Source organism: Ylistrum balloti, unplaced genomic scaffold (assembly GCF_031769215.1).
Source record: "Ylistrum balloti isolate Yb309-2 unplaced genomic scaffold, AGI_CSIRO_Ybal_v1 Utg369570, whole genome shotgun sequence".
NCBI classification, from domain to species: domain Eukaryota; kingdom Metazoa; phylum Mollusca; class Bivalvia; order Pectinida; family Pectinidae; genus Ylistrum; species Ylistrum balloti.
This window is the reverse complement of record NW_026781866.1, coordinates 186958-208845: the sequence shown is the minus strand read 5'-3', so window position 1 is coordinate 208845 and position 21888 is coordinate 186958. Positions and strand designations below refer to the sequence as shown.

General features: G+C 35.8%; 2 protein-coding genes across 2 annotated transcripts; both read right to left on the bottom strand.

Moving 5' to 3' along the window:
• Positions 1–1521: 1521 nt before the first annotated feature.
• On the bottom strand, positions 1522–2520 carry LOC132563026 (alpha-(1,3)-fucosyltransferase C-like). The gene has a single exon (XM_060227821.1). The coding sequence runs from the start codon at positions 2518–2520 to the stop codon at positions 1522–1524; it is 999 nt and encodes a 332-aa protein (XP_060083804.1).
• Positions 2521–10398: 7878 nt separating this feature from the next.
• Positions 10399–11397, bottom strand: LOC132562914 (alpha-(1,3)-fucosyltransferase C-like). Its single transcript, XM_060227725.1, has one exon. The coding sequence runs from the start codon at positions 11395–11397 to the stop codon at positions 10399–10401; it is 999 nt and encodes a 332-aa protein (XP_060083708.1).
• Between the last annotated feature and the right edge of the window lie 10491 nt (positions 11398–21888).

Genomic DNA, 21888 nt, shown 5'->3' with positions numbered 1-21888 from the left:
GCGTGTCTGATGAAATGATACTTACTGACCGTGTTTAGGAATCTTAAAAACAAAGACTACAAACAGTATCATTAAAATACACATTTCACCATAAAAGGCTGTAGTGGTTAATTCGTGCAGATAACAATAGTTTTACCGTTTCATTTTTAATTAAAAGGGAAATATCCGTCTTTATTAGTATGACCTGCTCTATTTTTAATGTCATAGGAAAATGCACTGTCTGGTTTTTGTTATTGTTATTTGCAATAAGTCATTGATAGTAAGGTAGTATATCTCGAATCATCTTCCTTAGCACAGTGAGGGAACAAAACGTATCATGAAAGGATAAGTGTCTTCTCTTCATCTACGACACCAATGAAAGTAAGTAATGACAGATTTCCTAAACAATGTAATCTCAAGACATACCTACCAGATGTTTTATGCCAAACAGCCAGTAGTTCTTAAATCCTTGCACTGTTTGTCAGTTTCTGACATGTAAAACAAACATCACGAGGTTATAAGCAGCAAACACCATAGGACAGGGGATGCAGGATTCAGAAATGGAAAATGCACAATAGATGGAAAACTGTCCTTGTTAGGATTCGTTTTAGGAAAAGATCGGATGATATTAAAAAAGTCTGATTTTCTTTCTTTTCTAATTTGATAATTTCCATAATATCTCCCTTGAAAATTATACACTTTTTGCCTCCATAAAAGCAGAACCGTTCACACCTGTGAGGAAAGGTTTCCTCGTTCTGTCCCCTTGAATAAACATGGTATGGTAGCTGAAACATTTCGGCTATTAGTTGCGCTGCCCGTGGAAAGACGACAGGCGAAAAAAGACGAAAACCAGCTAAATTGGATAAACGAGACGACGCCTAGCTGATGTAAAAATACGCCATTTTAACTCTACTCTTTGGCGTCTTTTTACCTAGGTTTGGCGTCATTTCATTATTTCGCTTTGGTGGGGTTTCGTCTTTTCGTGTACCACGCCAAAAACACATGCACACACAGATACATTAATCCGCATACATCCGGAGGTCATGCTGCTGTTGAAAGAATAAACCAAAGAAAACCTACTGTAAGTAATACCATTGTTTTGTTGAGGGAAATATGTAGACACCAAGAATAATTTGCCATTTAAATATCAAATTATTGAAAAAAATCGCCTGATTCTTCCTTAAACTTCTATTCAAATGATATGCACTTATGTGTATTTTGTACATTCGTTTACAGATGTGAGATGATCAACAACAAAACTTTCGAGTGTATTTTTGCTGATATTTACTCAGATTGATTTCTGTATAAAAGATGATATCGTACTTAAATCATATCTGCATGTTATTTCCTTTCAGATCGTTGAGCCTTTCACCGGTTGATGATGATAATTGACCTTTTCTGTGTTGACGGGCCGTAAAGATTGCAATGATAATAATGTGTTTTTTGCTTAAATACTGCTGAATAATATATAGTAAAACATTCTCTTGGGGCGGAAGGCAACCCGCGCGATGCTGTATACTTCAATATGGTTCACTTTATATTTCAACTGTCATGTACATCTGTGGGTTCCTGGCAATTCCTATGGTCTGGATGGTCATTAATCCAATGTGAGACCGATTCATACAAACGCTTGTATTTGTCAGCGTTGTGTAATTTCTTACAAAGATCGCAATAGAACAAATCTATTTCTTCAGCGTAGTAATTTTTTCTCCAGGAAAAATATTTCATGAATTCGGCTTTGTTATTGGAGATGGATTTCATTTTTTGTGCCAATTCTTTAACGGTAAAGTCATGTGCATTGATAAAAGAGTTCGGAGGAAGGTGCATCCTGTACAATTCACCTGTTCCCCTGACGATCGGTATGACGTCAAGGCCTTCTTGGAAAAGTCGAGTTGTTTTCTCCGTAATGTAATCTGCGCACAGACTGTTTTCAAAAGCCAAATAAAATTTGTACTGATCCTGTAGTTTAGTCAGACAGTTGTTGTGCATAGAACGGGGACAACTCATATTGCCACATTTCCCATAAATATGAATGTCGACGTACCGTTGTAGGTATTGGACGTACTCTAGTCTTCTGCTTTGTGCTTTACAGTTGGATACAAACCAAGCTGCTGTCTTATCTTTTTTAGTCCAGGCAATTGGTTGGATATCATTGACAGGAACTGAACGGTTTGGTGCGAACGATCCGTAGGGTGAGAATATATCTGAATCTCTTCTGTGTACGAGAGTCCAATTAAATACTCGATGCCATTGCTTTAAATAGTCTGCATAAATTGTTGGTGGCTCCATAGATTGCATGATCCAAAGTTGTCCTCGATATTTCATTGGTGGTTTTCCACGCAAATCTGGTCCATGAAAAATTACTATTTTCTTATTGATATACTCCTTCTCGCCGGAAGTCATGCTACAGCGATCCGGACACCTACTGAATGCCTGTAGAGAAACTGACGGGGGTTTATTATAATAATGAACTTCTATGTTCTCTTGGTGTTGTGAAATTTCTTGTTTCGGCTGCATCACGACCTTTGTCATTGGCTGCATTACGCCAATTTCGTGACGATCTTGGTAGAATCGATTTATGAATATGAAGATGATTATCAGAACAAATACTGTCATCACCAACTTTGATCGAGACCTGTCGGAAAGAAAAAAAGAATTCTCAAATAAATATAACAGAACTTTATTTTTCTTGTGGAATTTTTATTGTACCGTTATATTCCTTAAACTCATGCATGTTGTACCTGTTTAATACGGTTTTTACATGGGGTTGACGTTTGTCACACTAACATAATGCTGAGTTTTGGTATGGGTGTTATTCTAAAGTCAACGGTCTAGCGGTGCGATACCTCTTGGTCTCCTAATATTAACCATGTAAATCATAGGCCTACATGTACATGTATCAGTTTGTTGTTGATAACTGAACAGTTAAATTTAAACACGCATTCAGTCTGGTAAAAGAGACTATAGTGTACTGTGACCTGGGTGACTCCTTATATGAAATTACATATGAAAATCTCATAGCTGCTTCAAAGAAATACCTCTCTGTATGTCTGTCTCTACCTGACTCTCTATCTGTCACATACACACACACACACACACACACACGAACGCATGTACGAACACACGCACGCACACACACACACACACCAAAAAGACATCTGCGCAAAGTGTTTTGGGAAACAAAAGACAATGAAAAATAGTGGATACTTTCTACTAACCCGCATGAACATATTTAAAACGCATGAACATAATGGACTTTCCTCCAGATTCTTTAAGTATAAATGTTGTTAAGATTACTACATTTGAGTCTCAATCTTGTATGTAAAAAGTTTCTACTTCCAATATTAAAATATTGAGGAATCATTACATTGCCTTTATGTAAAAAGCCTTTAAATTCCCTGTCAGACGGATTTTCGCGAATATTGATTGGTAACGATTTTCATAAATATACTGAAGAATTTAAAAATGATGTTTCATAAAACTGAGGCATGTAATTAATTAAAAGAAAGTGATTTGAATTTCTAGTAATATGCCTATGGATACCTTATACTTGGAATTAGGTTTGACATCAATATATACTAAAAAGAAGAGAGCATTTAATGTTGAACCTTGAGTTACACGTACTTTGATATTTTAAGTCTCAGAAAAAGTCCATGTATAACATCCCTTTGACCTCTGTAAGTTAAATGATTTTTGCACCAAAATATTTGCCTGAAATGCCGGAATTTTTCTTTTTGTGTGCCAAACCCTATCAAAAGCTATCAAGGTTGCCTCGGACACAGATGGGCTTTCAGTTGTAGGAAGCAGTGATGCAGTGAACTTCTGTAGCACCCTGCCCACCAGGTTGAAGGAGTGGGGATGCATATGCATACATCCCGTCCCAGTACGACAACACGTTCAGCCTGCCAGGAAGGTGCTTGACCGTGATGGTCAACTGCATCTCCTGGCAGAGAAGAAAAATGCGGATGACGAGAGCACACAGGACGTGAGACCTGGCGCCCCGCTGTCTGTTTGGATACGCGACAACTATAGAAGTGTCTGTAGCCACACAAATCACTGCACTGCAGGATCCCCCGGAAGGACTTCAGAGCCAAAAGAACAAATCAGTGACCGGCGGCCGGAAGTCCCTACCCGACGGTAAAACCGCCGGCAAACGGAAGCTCCCGGTCAATTCGACCCTGGACTGCGCCGAGTCAGGGTCAGACTGCTCTCCCCTGCTCGAGGGATTAGCTCGGAGGAACGAGAGCATTCCCGGCAGAACCGGAGGCCGAGGACCTACAAGGCCTACCGGAAGAAGATGAAGAACCCCTCTTCCGGTTGGAATTTCGCCGACAGGCAGGGGGAAGGGGGGGGGGGGGCTTGACAAGTCTTAAAACGACAAAATAGATTGGGAGATGGGTTAAACACTTCTAAATGAGTAGCAATAATACTCAAATAATAAATGGAAGTACAACGAGAAGGAAGTGAAAGCACTCAGCTTAGAACCGTCCACACTCGTCGGCAGCAATAAAGAAAAGAGGAAGGGAGATCACTCTATATTTCTGCCGTGATGGCTCATAGATCGTAGAAAAGGCAGGAATTCTGAATCTTTTGTTTTTGGGATACAAAGATTGGTGTAGGTAACATAATTTTCATACTGCAGTTATGGTAATTATTACTGAAATTAAATGGGGTAACATTAGCGACTTTCCATATTGTAGAATATATACCACAGTCAATAGATTTAATTAACAATTTAGAAAGGATTGAAATAACATACCATGTCTTTGATTCCTTAATAATTCTTGGACTCAAATTATCTGAACCTGAAACTTTAGATATATCCAACATATTTATTGTATCTTCAACAACTGGTTCAGCAACATAAATATTTTCGAGTTTATTATTGAGAGTAGTTACATTAGGTGGAAGTGTTACATTAAAGTCGTCGATAGTAGACTGACAAATAAAATAATTATTGAAAAGATCTGCGTTTTGTTTATTTTATCACCATAGTATGAGATGTTTTGTTTGAAACATTTGTAAAAGTATTAATCATCTTCAATCAGTCTTGTGTCGATGGAGACATTAATTTTATCTTACCAGTTAACTTAAGGATATATTCGTTTTTGCTTTTCAAATGGCAACAATGCATTTATTTCTTGCCCGTCTAAATTTTCGATGTAATTTTGTCGATCTATTATTAATTTTCTCGCCTCAATATGCATCTGTAGTCGTTCAGTATTCCTTATATTATGGTTTTATTAGGAATTTATATTTTAGCAGTGTTTAAATTTGTGGAATTAAAAAAAAATATCAATTTCATCAATTGGTAAATTTTTAAATGGACTAATCCAGTCAATATTCAATATACCATAAAAATGTTATAGTCACCGTTTGTATATAACCATATATGCCTTTGAATACTCATATTAAAAATATTACCACCAGCATCTAATAATATATAAATAGGACAGTAATATCTAGTCTCAGCAGGTAAAAAAAGATTCCCCCACAACAACTTCCTTAATAACCCTTATCTTATTTGTCATAAATATATCTAAAACGCGAGGAGTTCTCTGTAAAATGAGTGGGTTCGTCAACAAAAAAAATTGAATAAAATTATATGGATTCATTAAATCAATAATATGATGAGAGTTAGTAGCTAATTGATTTTCATTGAAGTCACCAGTTATCAATATACTATCCGATTTATGGTTTAGCAACCACGTCGACAGAAAGATCAATTAAATGCAAAATTCCAGAGTTTGGAGGTCTATAAAACGTACCTAACATAATAATGGTATTGTGAAGCCGCAGTTCTACCCAAAGGCATTCCAGATTATTTATTTCAAATTCCGAACGGCGGATGGTAGTAATATTTTTATTAATATACACGGTAATACCCCCATCAATCCTATCTGACCGAGATTTTTTTTACAAATTGGCCATGAAATTTAGAAAGAAAATGTTTGCCTGACTTTTCTGTAATAGGTGATAACCAAGTTTCAGTAAATGATAAAATATCATTTTGATAGTTGATATTGTAGTTCACTTAAACTTAAGACCATTTAAGGGAATAAGCTATGAACATTGTATTGCAATATTGATAAAAAGACTTGGTTAAGAATTGATAAATTAGAAACGGATAAACTACCAGGACTCGGAATGTTGAAAAGTTATTAGATATACAATAGCCATACCAGTCGACCAACTGCCAATAACACTTACAAAGTTCAAGTTTGGGTACGGCCCAGAACGATAGATGGAGTAGCTATGACAAAGGAATAACACATAGCATAAAGTATTCTTTAAAATAGAATTTGCGTGTAGAGTATCAGAATATTCATCCGACTTATTTACATTACACAAGTTTAAAGGAGGTTTATCTTTTATATGGATATAAAGAAATACCATGATAGAAATTGCATTGATTTTATAAACCACAAATAAACTGGTTGCTGATACAATAAGTAAATCTAACAAGCCTTACGATATGCATACTAAGCATATTTCCGCGTCCAAACATAATCAGTTTGCAAGAGACGAGGTCCACGTGTTGAAAGTACTAAGTTAGGAAGTAGACAGGGTTTAGTAGTACAATTACTTTACCAATATACTTAGGAAGTGTCATGAGTCACCATGTTACAAAAACATGAAATGAAACAAAATTTTAAAACTAAAATGGAAAATTTTATATAACCCAGGGAAGTAATTTGCTTTTGATGGGAAATGCTAGTAAATTTGGCCTGCTATTTACACAACATACAACCATGTTTATAAACTACAAACTGTATTGTTAAATTAAATCCCAAACACAAATAGAATCCACCATACACAAACAAATCCCATATAATGCACTCACCCCTCAAAAACTATTGTACTCGGCTACACAAGTGCCCGTAGCGAATGCACACATTTATTTACTACTAGCTACATTCAAGATAAACACATCATCAGTTGTCCAAAAACATCAGCATGCACTATATACAAGCACCATCTTACATATATACACATCCGAAACGTAGCTGCCCATGTATCAAAGATTACGGAAAATAATGAAAGCAATAGTCGATAGGAAAAATGCCATATCATTGAAATTACTAAAAATAAATCAATGACAAATACTGTTATTTTTTGTGTAATGTATAGAACGTGTACAAATGCACGTTGATATAGACAGTGACAGTTAATAAACGAGGTCAATTATATTGGATAATGAAAAACTTAACTTCATTGCGATTATTCAAAATAAATGAACGTCATTAGCTCTATGAACATGTGACGTCGTGTAAGTTTACAGGTAAATATGTTACTATTTTTTTCATGAAAGGAATGGGTAATTAATATAACGTGCACATATGCACATTGATTTGAGTAAAGACAGTTTGTAAAACGTCGACAGCAATAATCGATAATGAGGAAATGTCATATCAGTAAGATCATTAAAACCAAATCAATGATTGATTCTTTCATTAGCATTAAAACGTCACCACTTGTACGTATTTATACATGTGAAGTTTGTTTTCAGGAAAGTATGTTACGACAATCATTTCGTTCATGAGTAATGGATAATATATAGAACGTGTATAAATGCAGATTGGTGGACACAGTGACTGTTGATAATTGATCAGACACACAGAGGAATCTGCTGTTATGATGTCTAACCTGCCAGTACACCACCCTTTTAACTTGCTGGTGGTCACTACATCCTTTAAAACCTACACCTGAAATCTGATTCCATCACTTCATGTAACAAATTTTCTAAACAGGATTTTAACAGGACGTGATGCGTCCTTTATGACATTAGATCAATCTCGTTGGAAATATTTAATTACAATCAATATCAAGTTTCATTCATGTACTAATCCTAGTTAATTAGCCAAGAGGCTGTCATTTTCCGTGAAAGTCCTTTGATACTACATCCTTGGACGAGTGTCATATTTATTTAGATTGCAACAAAAACTGGAAATGTACTGTTGGGTTGTCGACCTTAATGATGAAATACTGTCAGATCAATACATAAAGTTTCTAGACCCAAGAACTCCTAAATGGTTGTCATTATTGCTTAGAATATATTATCCGTCTCCGATATATATTGCCATATTTTAAAAAAAAGCAAGCCTTACCTTAAGTAACGAGATACCGCCATCTCTGTATTAAAACCTACAACTGGTAGAGTCGGTCAGCTGTTGTTTACCTTTTCGGTATCTGAATGTTTGTTTGTGAAGAAACCTTGTATTATGCGCATCAAGTGAAGCGAGGCGCTGTCTGAGGAAGGCGTGTTCACTCGGAGTGTCGGAGTATTCTTCATATCATAGATGTTACCACAGATACAGGTGGTTAGCCGGGTGTCAGGTTCTTTTCATATTTTTATACAACATCATTGTACATTTTAGTAATACAGATTGTAACACAATACAAGACATAGACTATACAATTATTTGAACACAGTGCTATGATCCTAATTTTGAATGCTAGTGTGTGATAGGTAGCAAGGAATAAAATTTATCACGATGTAAAACTTTGTGAATAATTGTAATGGAAAATATTAAGCAATAGCAGAATGTATGAAATCGATATCGTCTTGCAATAAATGAATAAGATTTATTGTTATTAACTAGAGTTAGTGGGTATAAGCATTTCAGCTGGCACGTAATTATCAATATTTCTCTTAACAGCTTTCTTCTTATTCACAAGTATCCGCCCTAGAGTTAGTAGGTATTAGCATTTCAGCTGGCACGTAATTATCAATATTTCTCTTCCGTAATATGATTTAGATCAGAAAGAAGTGGTGGCTAAACGAATTGTCCTGCTGATGCTAGGTGTACTGTTATTGACGTTCCGTCGTCAGTCCGTTATCAACTTTAAAAAACTTCGCTACAAACAAATGACCAAACGTCAAACAGTCGACTTGGTGGTTCCTTAAAGGTATCCTGCTAACGTTTTCAAAAAGATATTACCCTGACCAATATTCAAGATCGAAGGGGTAAACTTTGTTAAAACCTTAGTGTGTCGCATAATCGTAATATGGAGTAGTACTGTTTCATCATCTGATTTATATATTGGACTATATTTTTAACGTAATCCATTAGACTTGCACAAGTTCCAGAGACTGCAGACTTTGGATTTGTTCCAAATATTGAATACAAACCGTCTTAATTGAAATATAAACATGAAATTTTGCTTTTGTCGATTTCATCTTCCTTAGCACAGTGAGGGAACAAAACGTATCATGAAAGGATAAGTGTCTTCTCTTCATCTACGACACCAATGAAAGTAAGTAATGACAGATTTCCTAAACAATGTAATCTCAAGACATACCTACCAGATGTTTTATGCCAAACAGCCAGTAGTTCTTAAATCCTTGCACTGTTTGTCAGTTTCTGACATGTAAAACAAACATCACGAGGTTATAAGCAGCAAACACCATAGGACAGGGGATGCAGGATTCAGAAACGGAAAATGCACAAGAGATGGAAAACTGTCCTTGTTAGGATTCGTTTTAGGAAAAGATCGGATGATATTAAAAAAGTCTGATTTTCTATCTTTTCTAATTTGATAATTTCCATAATATCTCCCTTGACAATTATACACTTTTTGCCTCCATAAAAGCAGAACCGTTCACACCTGTGAGGAAAGGTTTCCTCGTTCTGTCCCCTTGAATAAACATGGTATGGTAGCTGAAACATTTCGGCTATTAGTTGCGCTGCCCGTGGAAAGACGACAGGCGAAAAAAGACGAAAACCAGCTAAATTGGATAAACGAGACGACGCCTAGCTGATGTAAAAATACGCCATTTTAACTCTACTCTTTGGCGTCTTTTTACCTAGGTTTGGCGTCATTTCATTATTTCGCTTTGGTAGGGTTTCGTCTTTTCGTGTACCACGCCAAAAACACATGCACACACAGATACATTAATCCGCATACATCCGGAGGTCATGCTGCTGTTGAAAGAATAAACCAAAGAAAATCTACTGTAAGTAATACCATTGTTTTGTTGAGGGAAATATGTAGACACCAAGAATAATTTGCCGTTTAAATATCAAATTATTGAAAAAAATCGCCTGATTCTTCCTTAAACTTCTATTCAAATGATATGCACTTATGTGTATTTTGTACATTCGTTTACAGATGTGAGATGATCAACAACAAAACTTTCGAGTGTATTTTTGCTGATATTTACTCAGATTGATTTCTGTATAAAAGATGATATCGTACTTAAATCATATCTGCATGTTATTTCCTTTCAGATCGTTGAGCCTTTCACCGGTTGATGATGGTAATTGACCTTTTCTGTGTTGACGGGCCGTAAAGATTGCAATGATAATAATGTGTTTTTTGCTTAAATACTGCTGAATAATATATAGTAAAACATTCTCTTGGGGCGGAAGGCAACCCGCGCGATGCTGTATACTTCAATATGGTTCACTTTATATTTCAACTGTCATGTACATCTGTGGGTTCCTGGCAATTCCTATGGTCTGGATGGTCATTAATCCAATGTGAGACCGATTCATACAAACGCTTGTATTTGTCAGCGTTGTGTAATTTCTTACAAAGATCGCAATAGAACAAATCTATTTCTTCAGCGTAGTAATTTTTTCTCCAGGAAAAATATTTCATGAATTCGGCTTTGTTATTGGAGATGGATTTCATTTTTTGTGCCAATTCTTTAACGGTAAAGTCATGTGCATTGATAAAAGAGTTCGGAGGAAGGTGCATCCTGTACAATTCACCTGTTCCCCTGACGATCGGTATGACGTCAAGGCCTTCTTGGAAAAGTCGAGTTGTTTTCTCCGTAATGTAATCTGCGCACAGACTGTTTTCAAAAGCCAAATAAAATTTGTACTGATCCTGTAGTTTAGTCAGACAGTTGTTGTGCATAGAACGGGGACAACTCATATTGCCACATTTCCCATAAATATGAATGTCGACGTACCGTTGTAGGTATTGGACGTACTCTAGTCTTCTGCTTTGTGCTTTACAGTTGGATACAAACCAAGCTGCTGTCTTATCTTTTTTAGTCCAGGCAATTGGTTGGATATCATTGACAGGAACTGAACGGTTTGGTGCGAACGATCCGTAGGGTGAGAATATATCTGAATCTCTTCTGTGTACGAGAGTCCAATTAAATACTCGATGCCATTGCTTTAAATAGTCTGCATAAATTGTTGGTGGCTCCATAGATTGCATGATCCAAAGTTGTCCTCGATATTTCATTGGTGGTTTTCCACGCAAATCTGGTCCATGAAAAATTACTATTTTCTTATTGATATACTCCTTCTCGCCGGAAGTCATGCTACAGCGATCCGGACACCTACTGAATGCCTGTAGAGAAACTGACGGGGGTTTATTATAATAATGAACTTCTATGTTCTCTTGGTGTTGTGAAATTTCTTGTTTCGGCTGCATCACGACCTTTGTCATTGGCTGCATTACGCTAATTTCGTGACGATCTTGGTAGAATCGATTTATGAATATGAAGATGATTATCAGAACAAATACTGTCATCACCAACTTTGATCGAGACCTGTCGGAAAGAAAAAAAGAATTCTCAAATAAATATAACAGAACTTTATTTTTCTTGTGGAATTTTTATTGTACCGTTATATCCCTTAAACTCATGCATGTTGTACCTGTTTAATACGGTTTTTACATGGGGTTGACGTTTGTCACACTAACATAATGCTGAGTTTTGGTATGGGTGTTATTCTAAAGTCAACTGAACAGTTAAATTTATACACGCATTCAGTCTGGTAAAAGAGACTATAGTGTACTGTGACCTGGGTGACTCCTTATATGAAATTACATATGAAAATCTCATAGCTGTTTCAAAGAAATACCTCTCTGTATGTCTGTCTCTACCTGACTCTCTATCTGTCACATACACACACACACACACACACACACACGAACGCATGTACGAACACACGCACGCACACCCACACACACACACCAAAAAGACATCTGCGCAAAGTGTTTTGGGAAACAAAAGACAATAAAAAATAGTGGATACTTTCTACTAACCCGCATGAACATATTTAACACGCATGAACATAATGGACTTTCCTCCAGATTCTTTAAGTATAAATGTTGTTAAGATTACTACATTTGAGTCTCAATCTTGTATGTAAAAAGTTTCTACTTCCAATATTAAAATATTGAGGAATCATTACATTGCCTTTATGTAAAAAGCCTTTAAATTTCCTGTCAGACGGATTTTCGCGAATATTGATTGGTAACGATTTTCATAAATATACTGAAGAATTTAAAAATGATGTTTCATAAAACTGAGGCATGTAATTAATAAACAGAAAGTGATTTGAATTTCTAGTAATATGCCTATGGATACCTTATACTTGGAATTAGGTTTGACATCAATATATACTAAAAAGAAGAGAGCATTTAATGTTGAACCTTGAGTTACACGTACTTTGATATTTTAAGTCTCAGAAAAAGTCCATGTATAACATCCCTTTGACCTCTGTAAGTTAAATGATTTTTGCACCAAAATATTTGCCTGAAATGCCGGAATTTTTCTTTTTGTGTGCCAAACCCTATCAAAAGCTATCAAGGTTGCCTCGGACACAGATGGGCTTTCAGATGTAGGAAGCAGTGATGCAGTGAACTTCTGTAGCACCCTGCCCACCAGGTTGAAGGAGTGGGGATGCATATGCATACATCCCGTCCCAGTACGACAACACGTTCAGCCTGCCAGGAAGGTGCTTGACCGCGATGGTCAACTGCATCTCCTGGCAGAGAAGAAAAATGCGGATGACGAGAGCACACAGGACGTGAGACCTGGCGCCCCGCTGTCTGTTTGGATACGCGACAACTATAGAAGTGTCTGTAGCCACACAAATCACTGCACTGCAGGATCCCCCGGAAGGACTTCAGAGCCAAAAGAACAAATCAGTGACCGGCGGCCGGAAGTCCCTACCCGACGGTAAAACCGCCGGCAAACGGAAGCTCCCGGTCAATTCGACCCTGGACTGCGCCGAGTCAGGGTCAGACTGCTCTCCCCTGCTCGAGGGATTAGCTCGGAGGAACGAGAGCATTCCCGGCAGAACCGGAGGCCGAGGACCTACAAGGCCTACCGGAAGAAGATGAAGAACCCCTCTTCCGGTTGGAATTTCGCCGACAGGCAGGGGGAAGGGGGGGGGGCTTGACAAGTCTTAAAACGACAAAATAGATTGGGAGATGGGTTAAACACTTCTAAATGAGTAGCAATAATACTCAAATAATAAATGGAAGTACAACGAGAAGGAAGTGAAAGCACTCAGCTTAGAACCGTCCACACTCGTCGGCAGCAATAAAGAAAAGAGGAAGGGAGATCACTCTATATTTCTGCCGTGATGGCTCATAGATCGTAGAAAAGGCAGGGATTCTGAATCTTTTGTTTTTGGGATACAAAGATTGGTGTAGGTAACATAATTTTCATACTGCAGTTATGGTAATTATTACTGAAATTAAATGGGGTAACATTAGCGACTTTCCATATTGTAGAATATATACCACAGTCAATAGATTTAATTAACAATTTAGAAAGGATTGAAATAACATACCATGTCTTTGATTCCTTAATAATTCTTGGACTCAAATTATCTGAACCTGAAACTTTAGATATATCCAACATATTTATTGTATCTTCAACAACTGGTTCAGCAACATAAATATTTTCGAGTTTATTATTGAGAGTAGTTACATTAGGTGGAAGTGTTACATTAAAGTCGTCGATAGTAGACTGACAAATAAAATAATTATTGAAAAGATCTGCGTTTTGTTTATTTTATCACCATAGTATGAGATGTTTTGTTTGAAACATTTGTAAAAGTATTAATCATCTTCAATCAGTCTTGTGTCGATGGAGACATTAATTTTATCTTACCAGTTAACTTAAGGATATATTCGTTTTTGCTTTTCAAATGGCAACAATGCATTTATTTCTTGCCCGTCTAAATTTTCAATGTAATTTTGTCGATCTATTATTAATTTTCTCGCCTCAATATGCATCTGTAGTCGTTCAGTATTCCTTATATTATGGTTTTATTAGGAATTTATATTTTAGCAGTGTTTAAATTTGTGGAATTAAAAAAAAAATCAATTTCATCAATTGGTAAATTTTTAAATGGACTAATCCAGTCAATATTCAATATACCATAAAAATGTTATAGTCACCGTTTGTATATAACCATATATGCCTTTGAATACTCATATTAAAAATATTACCACCAGCATCTAATAATATATAAATAGGACAGTAATATCTAGTCTCAGCAGGTAAAAAAAGATTCCCCCACAACAACTTCCTTAATAACCCTTATCTTATTTGTCATAAATATATCTAAAACGCGAGGAGTTCTCTGTAAAATGAGTGGGTTCGTCAACAAAAAAAAATTGAATAAAATTATATGGATTCATTAAATCAATAATATGATGAGAGTTAGTAGCTAATTGATTTTCATTGAAGTCACCAGTTATCAATATACTATCCGATTTATGGTTTAGCAACCACGTCGACAGAAAGATCAATTAAATGCAAAATTCCAGAGTTTGGAGGTCTATAAAACGTACCTAACATAATAATGGTATTGTGAAGCCGCAGTTCTACCCAAAGGCATTCCAGATTATTTATTTCAAATTCCGAACGGCGGATGGTAGTAATATTTTTATTAATATACACGGTAATACCCCCATCAATCCTATCTGACCGAGATTTTTTTTACAAATTGGCCATGAAATTTAGAAAGAAAATGTTTGCCTGACTTTTCTGTAATAGGTGATAACCAAGTTTCAGTAAATGATAAAATATCATTTTGATAGTTGATATTGTAGTTCACTTAAACTTAAGACCATTTAAGGGAATAAGCTATGAACATTGTATTGCAATATTGATAAAAAGACTTGGTTAAGAATTGCTTCTAAATTAGAAACGGATAAACTACCAGGACTCGGAATGTTGAAAAGTTATTAGATATACAATAGCCATACCAGTCGACCAACTGCCAATAACACTTACAAAGTTCAAGTTTGGGTACGGCCCAGAACGATAGATGGAGTAGCTATGACAAAGGATAAAGTATTCTTTAAAATAGAATTTGCATGTAGAGTATCAGAATATTCATCCGACTTATTTACATTACACAAGTTTAAAGGAGGTTTATCTTTTATAAGGATATAAAGAAATACCATGATAGGAATTGCATTGATTTTATAAACCACAAATAAACTGGTTGCTGATACAATAAGTAAATCTAACAAGCCTTATGTAATACGATATGCATACTAAGCATATTTTCGCGTCCAAACATAATCAGTTTGCAAGAGACGAGGTCCACGTGTTGAAAGTACTAAGTTAGGAAGTAGACAGGGTTTAGTAGTACAATTACTTTACCAATATACTTAGGAAGTGTCATGAGTCACCATGTTACAAAAACATGAAATGAAACAAAATTTTCAAACTGATATTGAAAATTTTATATAACCCAGGGGAATAATTTGCTTTTGATGGGAAATGCTAGTAAATTTGGCCTGCTATTTACACAACATACAACCATGTTTATAAACTACAAACTGTATTGTTAAATTAAATCCCAAACACAAATAGAATCCACCATACACCATACACAAACAAATCCCATATAATGCACTCACCCTTCAAAAACTATTGCACTCGGCTACACAAGTGCCGGTAGCGAATGCACACATTTATTTACTACTAGCTACATTCAAGATAAACACATCATCAGTTGTCCAAAAACATCAGCATGCACTATATACAAGCACCATCTTACATATATACACATCCGAAACGTAGCTGCCCATGTATCAAAGATTACGGAAAATAATGAAAGCAATAGTCGATAGGAAAAATGCCATATCATTGAAATTACTAAAAATAAATCAATGACAAATACTGTTATTTTTTGTGTAATGTATAGAACGTGTACAAATGCACGTTGATATAGACAGTGACAGTTAATAAACGAGGTCAATTATATTGGATAATGAAAAACTTAACTTCATTGCGATTATTCAAAATAAATGAACGTCATTAGCTCTATGAACATGTGACGTCGTGTAAGTTTACAGGTAAATATGTTACTATTTTTTTCATGAAAGGAATGGGTAATTAATATAACGTGCACATATGCACATTGATTTGAGTAAAGACAGTTTGTAAAACGTCGACAGCAATAATCGATAATGAGGAAATGTCATATCAGTAAGATCATTAAAACCAAATCAATGATTGATTCTTTCATTAGCATTAAAACGTCACCACTTGTACGTATTTATACATGTGAAGTTTGTTTTCAGGAAAGTATGTTACGACAATCATTTCGTTCATGAGTAATGGATAATATATAGAACGTGTATAAATGCAGATTGGTGGACACAGTGACTGTTGATAATTGATCAGACACACAGAGGAATCTGCTGTTATGATGTCTAACCTGCCAGTACACCACCCTTTTAACTTGCTGGTGGTCACTACATCCTTTAAAACCTACACCTGAAATCTGATTCCATCACTTCATGTAACAAATTTTCTAAACAGGATTTTAACAGGACGTGATGCGTCCTTTATGACATTAGATCAATCTCGTTGGAAATATTTAATTACAATCAATATCAAGTTTCATTCATGTACTAATCCTAGTTAATTAGCCAAGAGGCTGTCATTTTCCGTGAAAGTCCTTTGATACTACATCCTTGGACGAGTGTCATATTTATTTAGATTGCAACAAAAACTGGAAATGTACTGTTGGGTTGTCGACCTTAATGATGAAATACTGTCAGATCAATACATAAAGTTTCTAGACCCAAGAACTCCTAAATGGTTGTCATTATTGCTTAGAATATATTATCCGTCTCCGATATATATTGCCATATTTTAAAAAAAAGCAAGCCTTACCTTAAGTAACGAGATACCGCCATCTCTGTATTAAAACCTACAACTGGTAGAGTCGGCCAGTTGTTGTTTACCTTTTCGGTATCTGAATGTTTGTTTGTGAAGAAACCTTGTATTATGCGCATCAAGTGAAGCGAGGCGCTGTCTGAGGAAGGCGTGTTCACTCGGAGTGTCGGAGTATTCTTCATATCATAGATGTTACCACAGATACAGGTGGTTAGCCGGGTGTCAGGTTCTTTTCATATTTTTATACAACATCATTGTACATTTTAGTAATACAGATTGTAACACAATACAAGACATAGACTATACAATTATTTGAACACAGTGCTATGATCCTAATTTTGAATGCTAGTGTGTGATAGGTAGCAAGGAATAAAATTTATCACGATGTAAAACTTTGTGAATAATTGTAATGGAAAATATTAAGCAATAGCAGAATGTATGAAATCGATATCGTCTTGCAATAAATGAATAAGATTTATTGTTATTAACTAGAGTTAGTGGGTATAAGCATTTCAGCTGGCACGTAATTATCAATATTTCTCTTAACAGCTTTCTTCTTATTCACAAGTATTCCGCCCTAGAGTTAGTAGGTATTAGCATTTCAGCTGGCACGTAATTATCAATATTTCTCTTCCGTAATATGATTTAGATCAGAAAGAAGTGGTGGCTAAACGAATTGTCCTGCTGATGCTAGGTGTACTGTTATTGACGTTCCGTCGTCAGTCCGTTATCAACTTTAAAAAACTTCGCTACAAACAAATGACCAAACGTCAAACAGTCGACTTGGTGGTTCCTTAAAGGTATCCTGCTAACGTTTTCAAAAAGATATTACCCTGACCAATATTCAAGATCGAAGGGGTAAACTTTGCTAAAACCTTAGTGTGTCGCATAATCGTAATATGGAGTAGCACTGTTTCATCATCTGATTTATATATTGGACTATATTTTTAACGTAATCCATTAGACTTGCACAAGTTCTAGAGACTGCAGACTTTGGATTTGTTCCAAATATTGAATACAAACCGTCTTAATTGAAATATAAACATGAAATTTTGCTTTTGTCGATTTCATATGGTGATGAAGCGAGTTGTTCCTGAGATAAATCCATCATGAACTGTTTCGCAGTTCATTAAATTTATCTGTATATTAACTCCATGCACCACCTCATGAAATCGATAAAAAGAAAGATTCAATGCTGAATTGAAATAAATTAGATATTGACGCAGTTTGAATATGAATGGTAGCGGGATGTTTTAGGGAAAAGCAATGAATGCCAAGTGACGGATGAATGGCAATTGGGCCCCTGCTTTATAATCATTTTCTGTATATCGCATATCCAGGTCATATGTTCACAAACACATACATTTTAACAATACATCATAGCCGAGACATCGGAAAATGACACGATCATATTTTGATCCACGTAATCAACACCACCACAACGATACATAGGGCGGAGATTGTCGTTAAATGATTATACACATAGCCGCTGGTAAAACGTTAAGCAACTAAATAAATTCCATACTTATGAAATTAAAAAAAAAAATATCGTAGGCAGACATTAATAGTCATAAAATCTTATAAATATTTAGCAGAAATCACAAAAACTATGTTTTCTGCTTTTATCAGGTGTTAATAAAAGACAGAATTACTTGTAAGTTCCAAAATATCTATGTTTATTAACAAAAGAACAAACGATTGTTTTCGCATTGAATAGACTGCAAGATATACAGCAGTAAAACCACACCTGATACTAACCCCACTCGCAATATCTGACTAGGAAGGTGTCAGAAGCCCGTTGCACATGACTGGATGAACCGGGAATCTCCAACGCATTTGAGCAGTTATTAACGTATGGGTTATAGGATACTGTAAAAATTAATGTTAAACACTTCTGATATTGGTCCTGTCAGATATTACTCTGGTTTCGATAAATTTTTGATAAGAGAAGTATTGATTACTGCATGGTGATTGAACTTCAAACAATATTTCTACAAACGCGATAACAACAGTATTTACGACTGTTAAAATTGAACAATGTCCTAAATTCCACATTAAAGATTTTTCATATTATGAAATGATGAGTAGTAATAAGAAATGATAAGATAATTTTCATATAAGACATCGCCTTCAAAAAATAACATTCGTACAAAAGTTTTGGCGGTACTGTATTATGTCAAAACAGAGAGAACATGCCACAAACTTGCGTGAGGTGTGTAAGGTATCGTTGAACCTTACTGTCGTAGAAGCAAAACTTGTGTTGCTTTAGATCACACCTGGCCGTAGAGGTTACTTTTTCAGGAGTCTCCCTAAAAAGCTTTCTCCCGATCATATTTTGTTGTTAATCTAGATTCATAAAAGATATCACTAATGTTATTGTTCATTCTCCTCAACCATAACACCTTAATGTCCTTTTGCATATCAAGTAATGTTATATATTGTGTATAATTGCTAGGATTGCGTTTGTTATGTGACCCATGCTAATCCAACCGTCAGGTCTATGCTATTAGTTACAAATAATATAATAGTCACGTACCTTTTAAAAGGTCAAAACTACTCACCGTCAGTAGATATACACCTAAATAATGTTAAAGGAAATCGGGATGATGTACGACTAGCTGGATAGGTTATTAGTGAATGCGGTATACCGTAGACATACAGACTGATAAGAAACGAATGCGGACAAAAATCATTTACTTGTGTTCTAAAGATAGGCTAAATATACTGTTAAAATCATTTCTATTAAGAAGAAGGATTTTGGAGAATTTGTTCTATTCTCTTCCTGCCTCCTTCCCACCCCTAGGAGTCGAATTCGACCATTTATACAAAATCGATTCCTACACAAGTGTATAATTTAAAACCATATCGGCCTTTGGGAGTGTCAGACTCAAACATTTAGGCTGAATTACAATGATTTATTTTATTAATGCTAAGGAGATGAACTTCTCTATCTTATTGAATTCTAAAATTTTACAAGAATCCATATAAAAACGTGTTATTGCTTGCTCGTCTAGCTGTTCAACCAAATCGTAGTCAAAACTCTTAGTCATCTCTCTTATCATTATCATATCTGGGTTACAGTCTTATCGTGATATTGTTTACTCGAGAAGCGGAATTGATAATATGTAGAATTACAGAACCCTCTCCAAAACAAACTTTTCTTTTATAAGAACTTTTGATTTTCCGTTCTGTACAACACTATACTCCTTTCTAAACAGAACGTCGTTGTTCTCTTGTTATGAGAGCATTCTTTTCAAAGAAATGTTAACGTCAGTACAAATATATTGTCTTGAAATATACAAAAATGCATTTCGTCCAAATCAAAGAAGACATATACGGCGGACGATAGCATAAAAAAATAGTCGATTTTCTTCATCGAGTTTGGTAGTAAGATCTTCCCACAGACAATTGCCATACCTTTGGGAATTGACTGTGCCCCTGTGTTGGCTGACTTGTTTTTATACGAGGCTAAAGCCCCACACCATAACCGATCCACCCCCAAACCTATCCGTCTCTACTAAGCAGTAGTCGGTAAAACGTTCTGCACGAAGCCGGTATATACGACGTCGACCGTTTGCTCAAAACAGAGTTAACCGGGACTCATCAGTAAACATGACCCGCGTCCACTGCCTCATTGGGAATAATTTTGGAGGCATGTGCCGCCTCTTAAACCATACGGCGGTAAGGGGCAGATCTTAAAACGGGTGACGTGCCCTCAGACCAACTTCCTACAATCGTTTCGGTAGTTTTTGCATGGATATGACTGTTATTAGTACATGTTGTATGAAGAGCAGATTCAGTGGCAGTAAGGTGCCGATTGCGGAAATGGGCGGGACGAATAGACCTGTCCTAATGTTGTAACGTCACGCGTGGACGCCAAGACCTAGGTCTATCAGCAACCTGCCAAGTTTCCCTTAGACGCTAACAAGACGTTCTGTAGTGCAAATATGGACACTGAAATGTCCGGCAACCTATATTTCCCTTTGACCTTGCATAATCATCACCTTGGCCTGACCCCTCTGAACTCCCGTCAGCCATACCATTGTTTAATGTTAAAATTAATCAAAATATCGGAAAATAATGTGTCTCTATGAAGACTACCTAATTGTATGACTAGCAGTGTAACTCAATGTCATAACACTGCTGTGCACGAGATTTTCCCGTTTCGTGCTTTCCTCGAAGACATTTTCACGTAATACAATAATGCAACATTAGATACAAAACCGCGTGAACTGTAGTCTAGAGAGTTGCTTGACCAATTTTCATTGTTTTTGAACAACACGTTCGCAAGATATTGCAAATAATGTTATATTGCGTTTCTTTATCCCTTGAGTATATGTATGTGTTGTGGAGATGTCTCACTGACAATCAGTTTTTGAGTTTTGACAAACATTTTTTGTGTACGAATCTTGTTTATATTCATGATTTATTTTATTTGGCCTAATTGACAAAGTTTGTCATGGTGCATAATGTTATTAATCTTATTACGCTCCATAAAACAACAACATATGAATTACCACATTTATTTAATTCGTTTTGTAACAACAATAAAACAATGCTTCTTGTACAACATACATGTAAATATATATATATATGTATATGGTAAGAAGATGGATAACAAAACAAAATGATTTAAACGACATTTATAGCTAATATAGTATCAAGGAAAAGTACTTCATCTATATAGACATAAACTCATGTCATAATGTCAGCATTCGTACTTTAAAGTTTGTAGATATACATGTTTGTACTTCCGTATATAAATAACGTCGTATTATCAATTAGGTATTCATCGCTGCTTGAATGTAACATTAATCACCAGCAACATGTCAAATGTGGTTACAAGTAATTTGTCGGTAATGATGTTTTATAATCATTTAGATAATTAAATTTTGTTCATGTGCACGCTGAATACCTGAAAAGGTTAAGGACCACGAGGCCTATATAAATAGCTGTGATCGGCCAACAAACACCTGCCGAGAGTCACCGAATCCGTCATTGCCATC

Coding starts and splice junctions, on each gene's coding strand:
- LOC132562914 (XM_060227725.1), bottom strand. CDS start 11,397: ATGCAGCCAATGACAAAGGTCGTGATGCAGCCGAAACAAGAAATTTCA.
- LOC132563026 (XM_060227821.1), bottom strand. CDS start 2,520: ATGCAGCCAATGACAAAGGTCGTGATGCAGCCGAAACAAGAAATTTCA.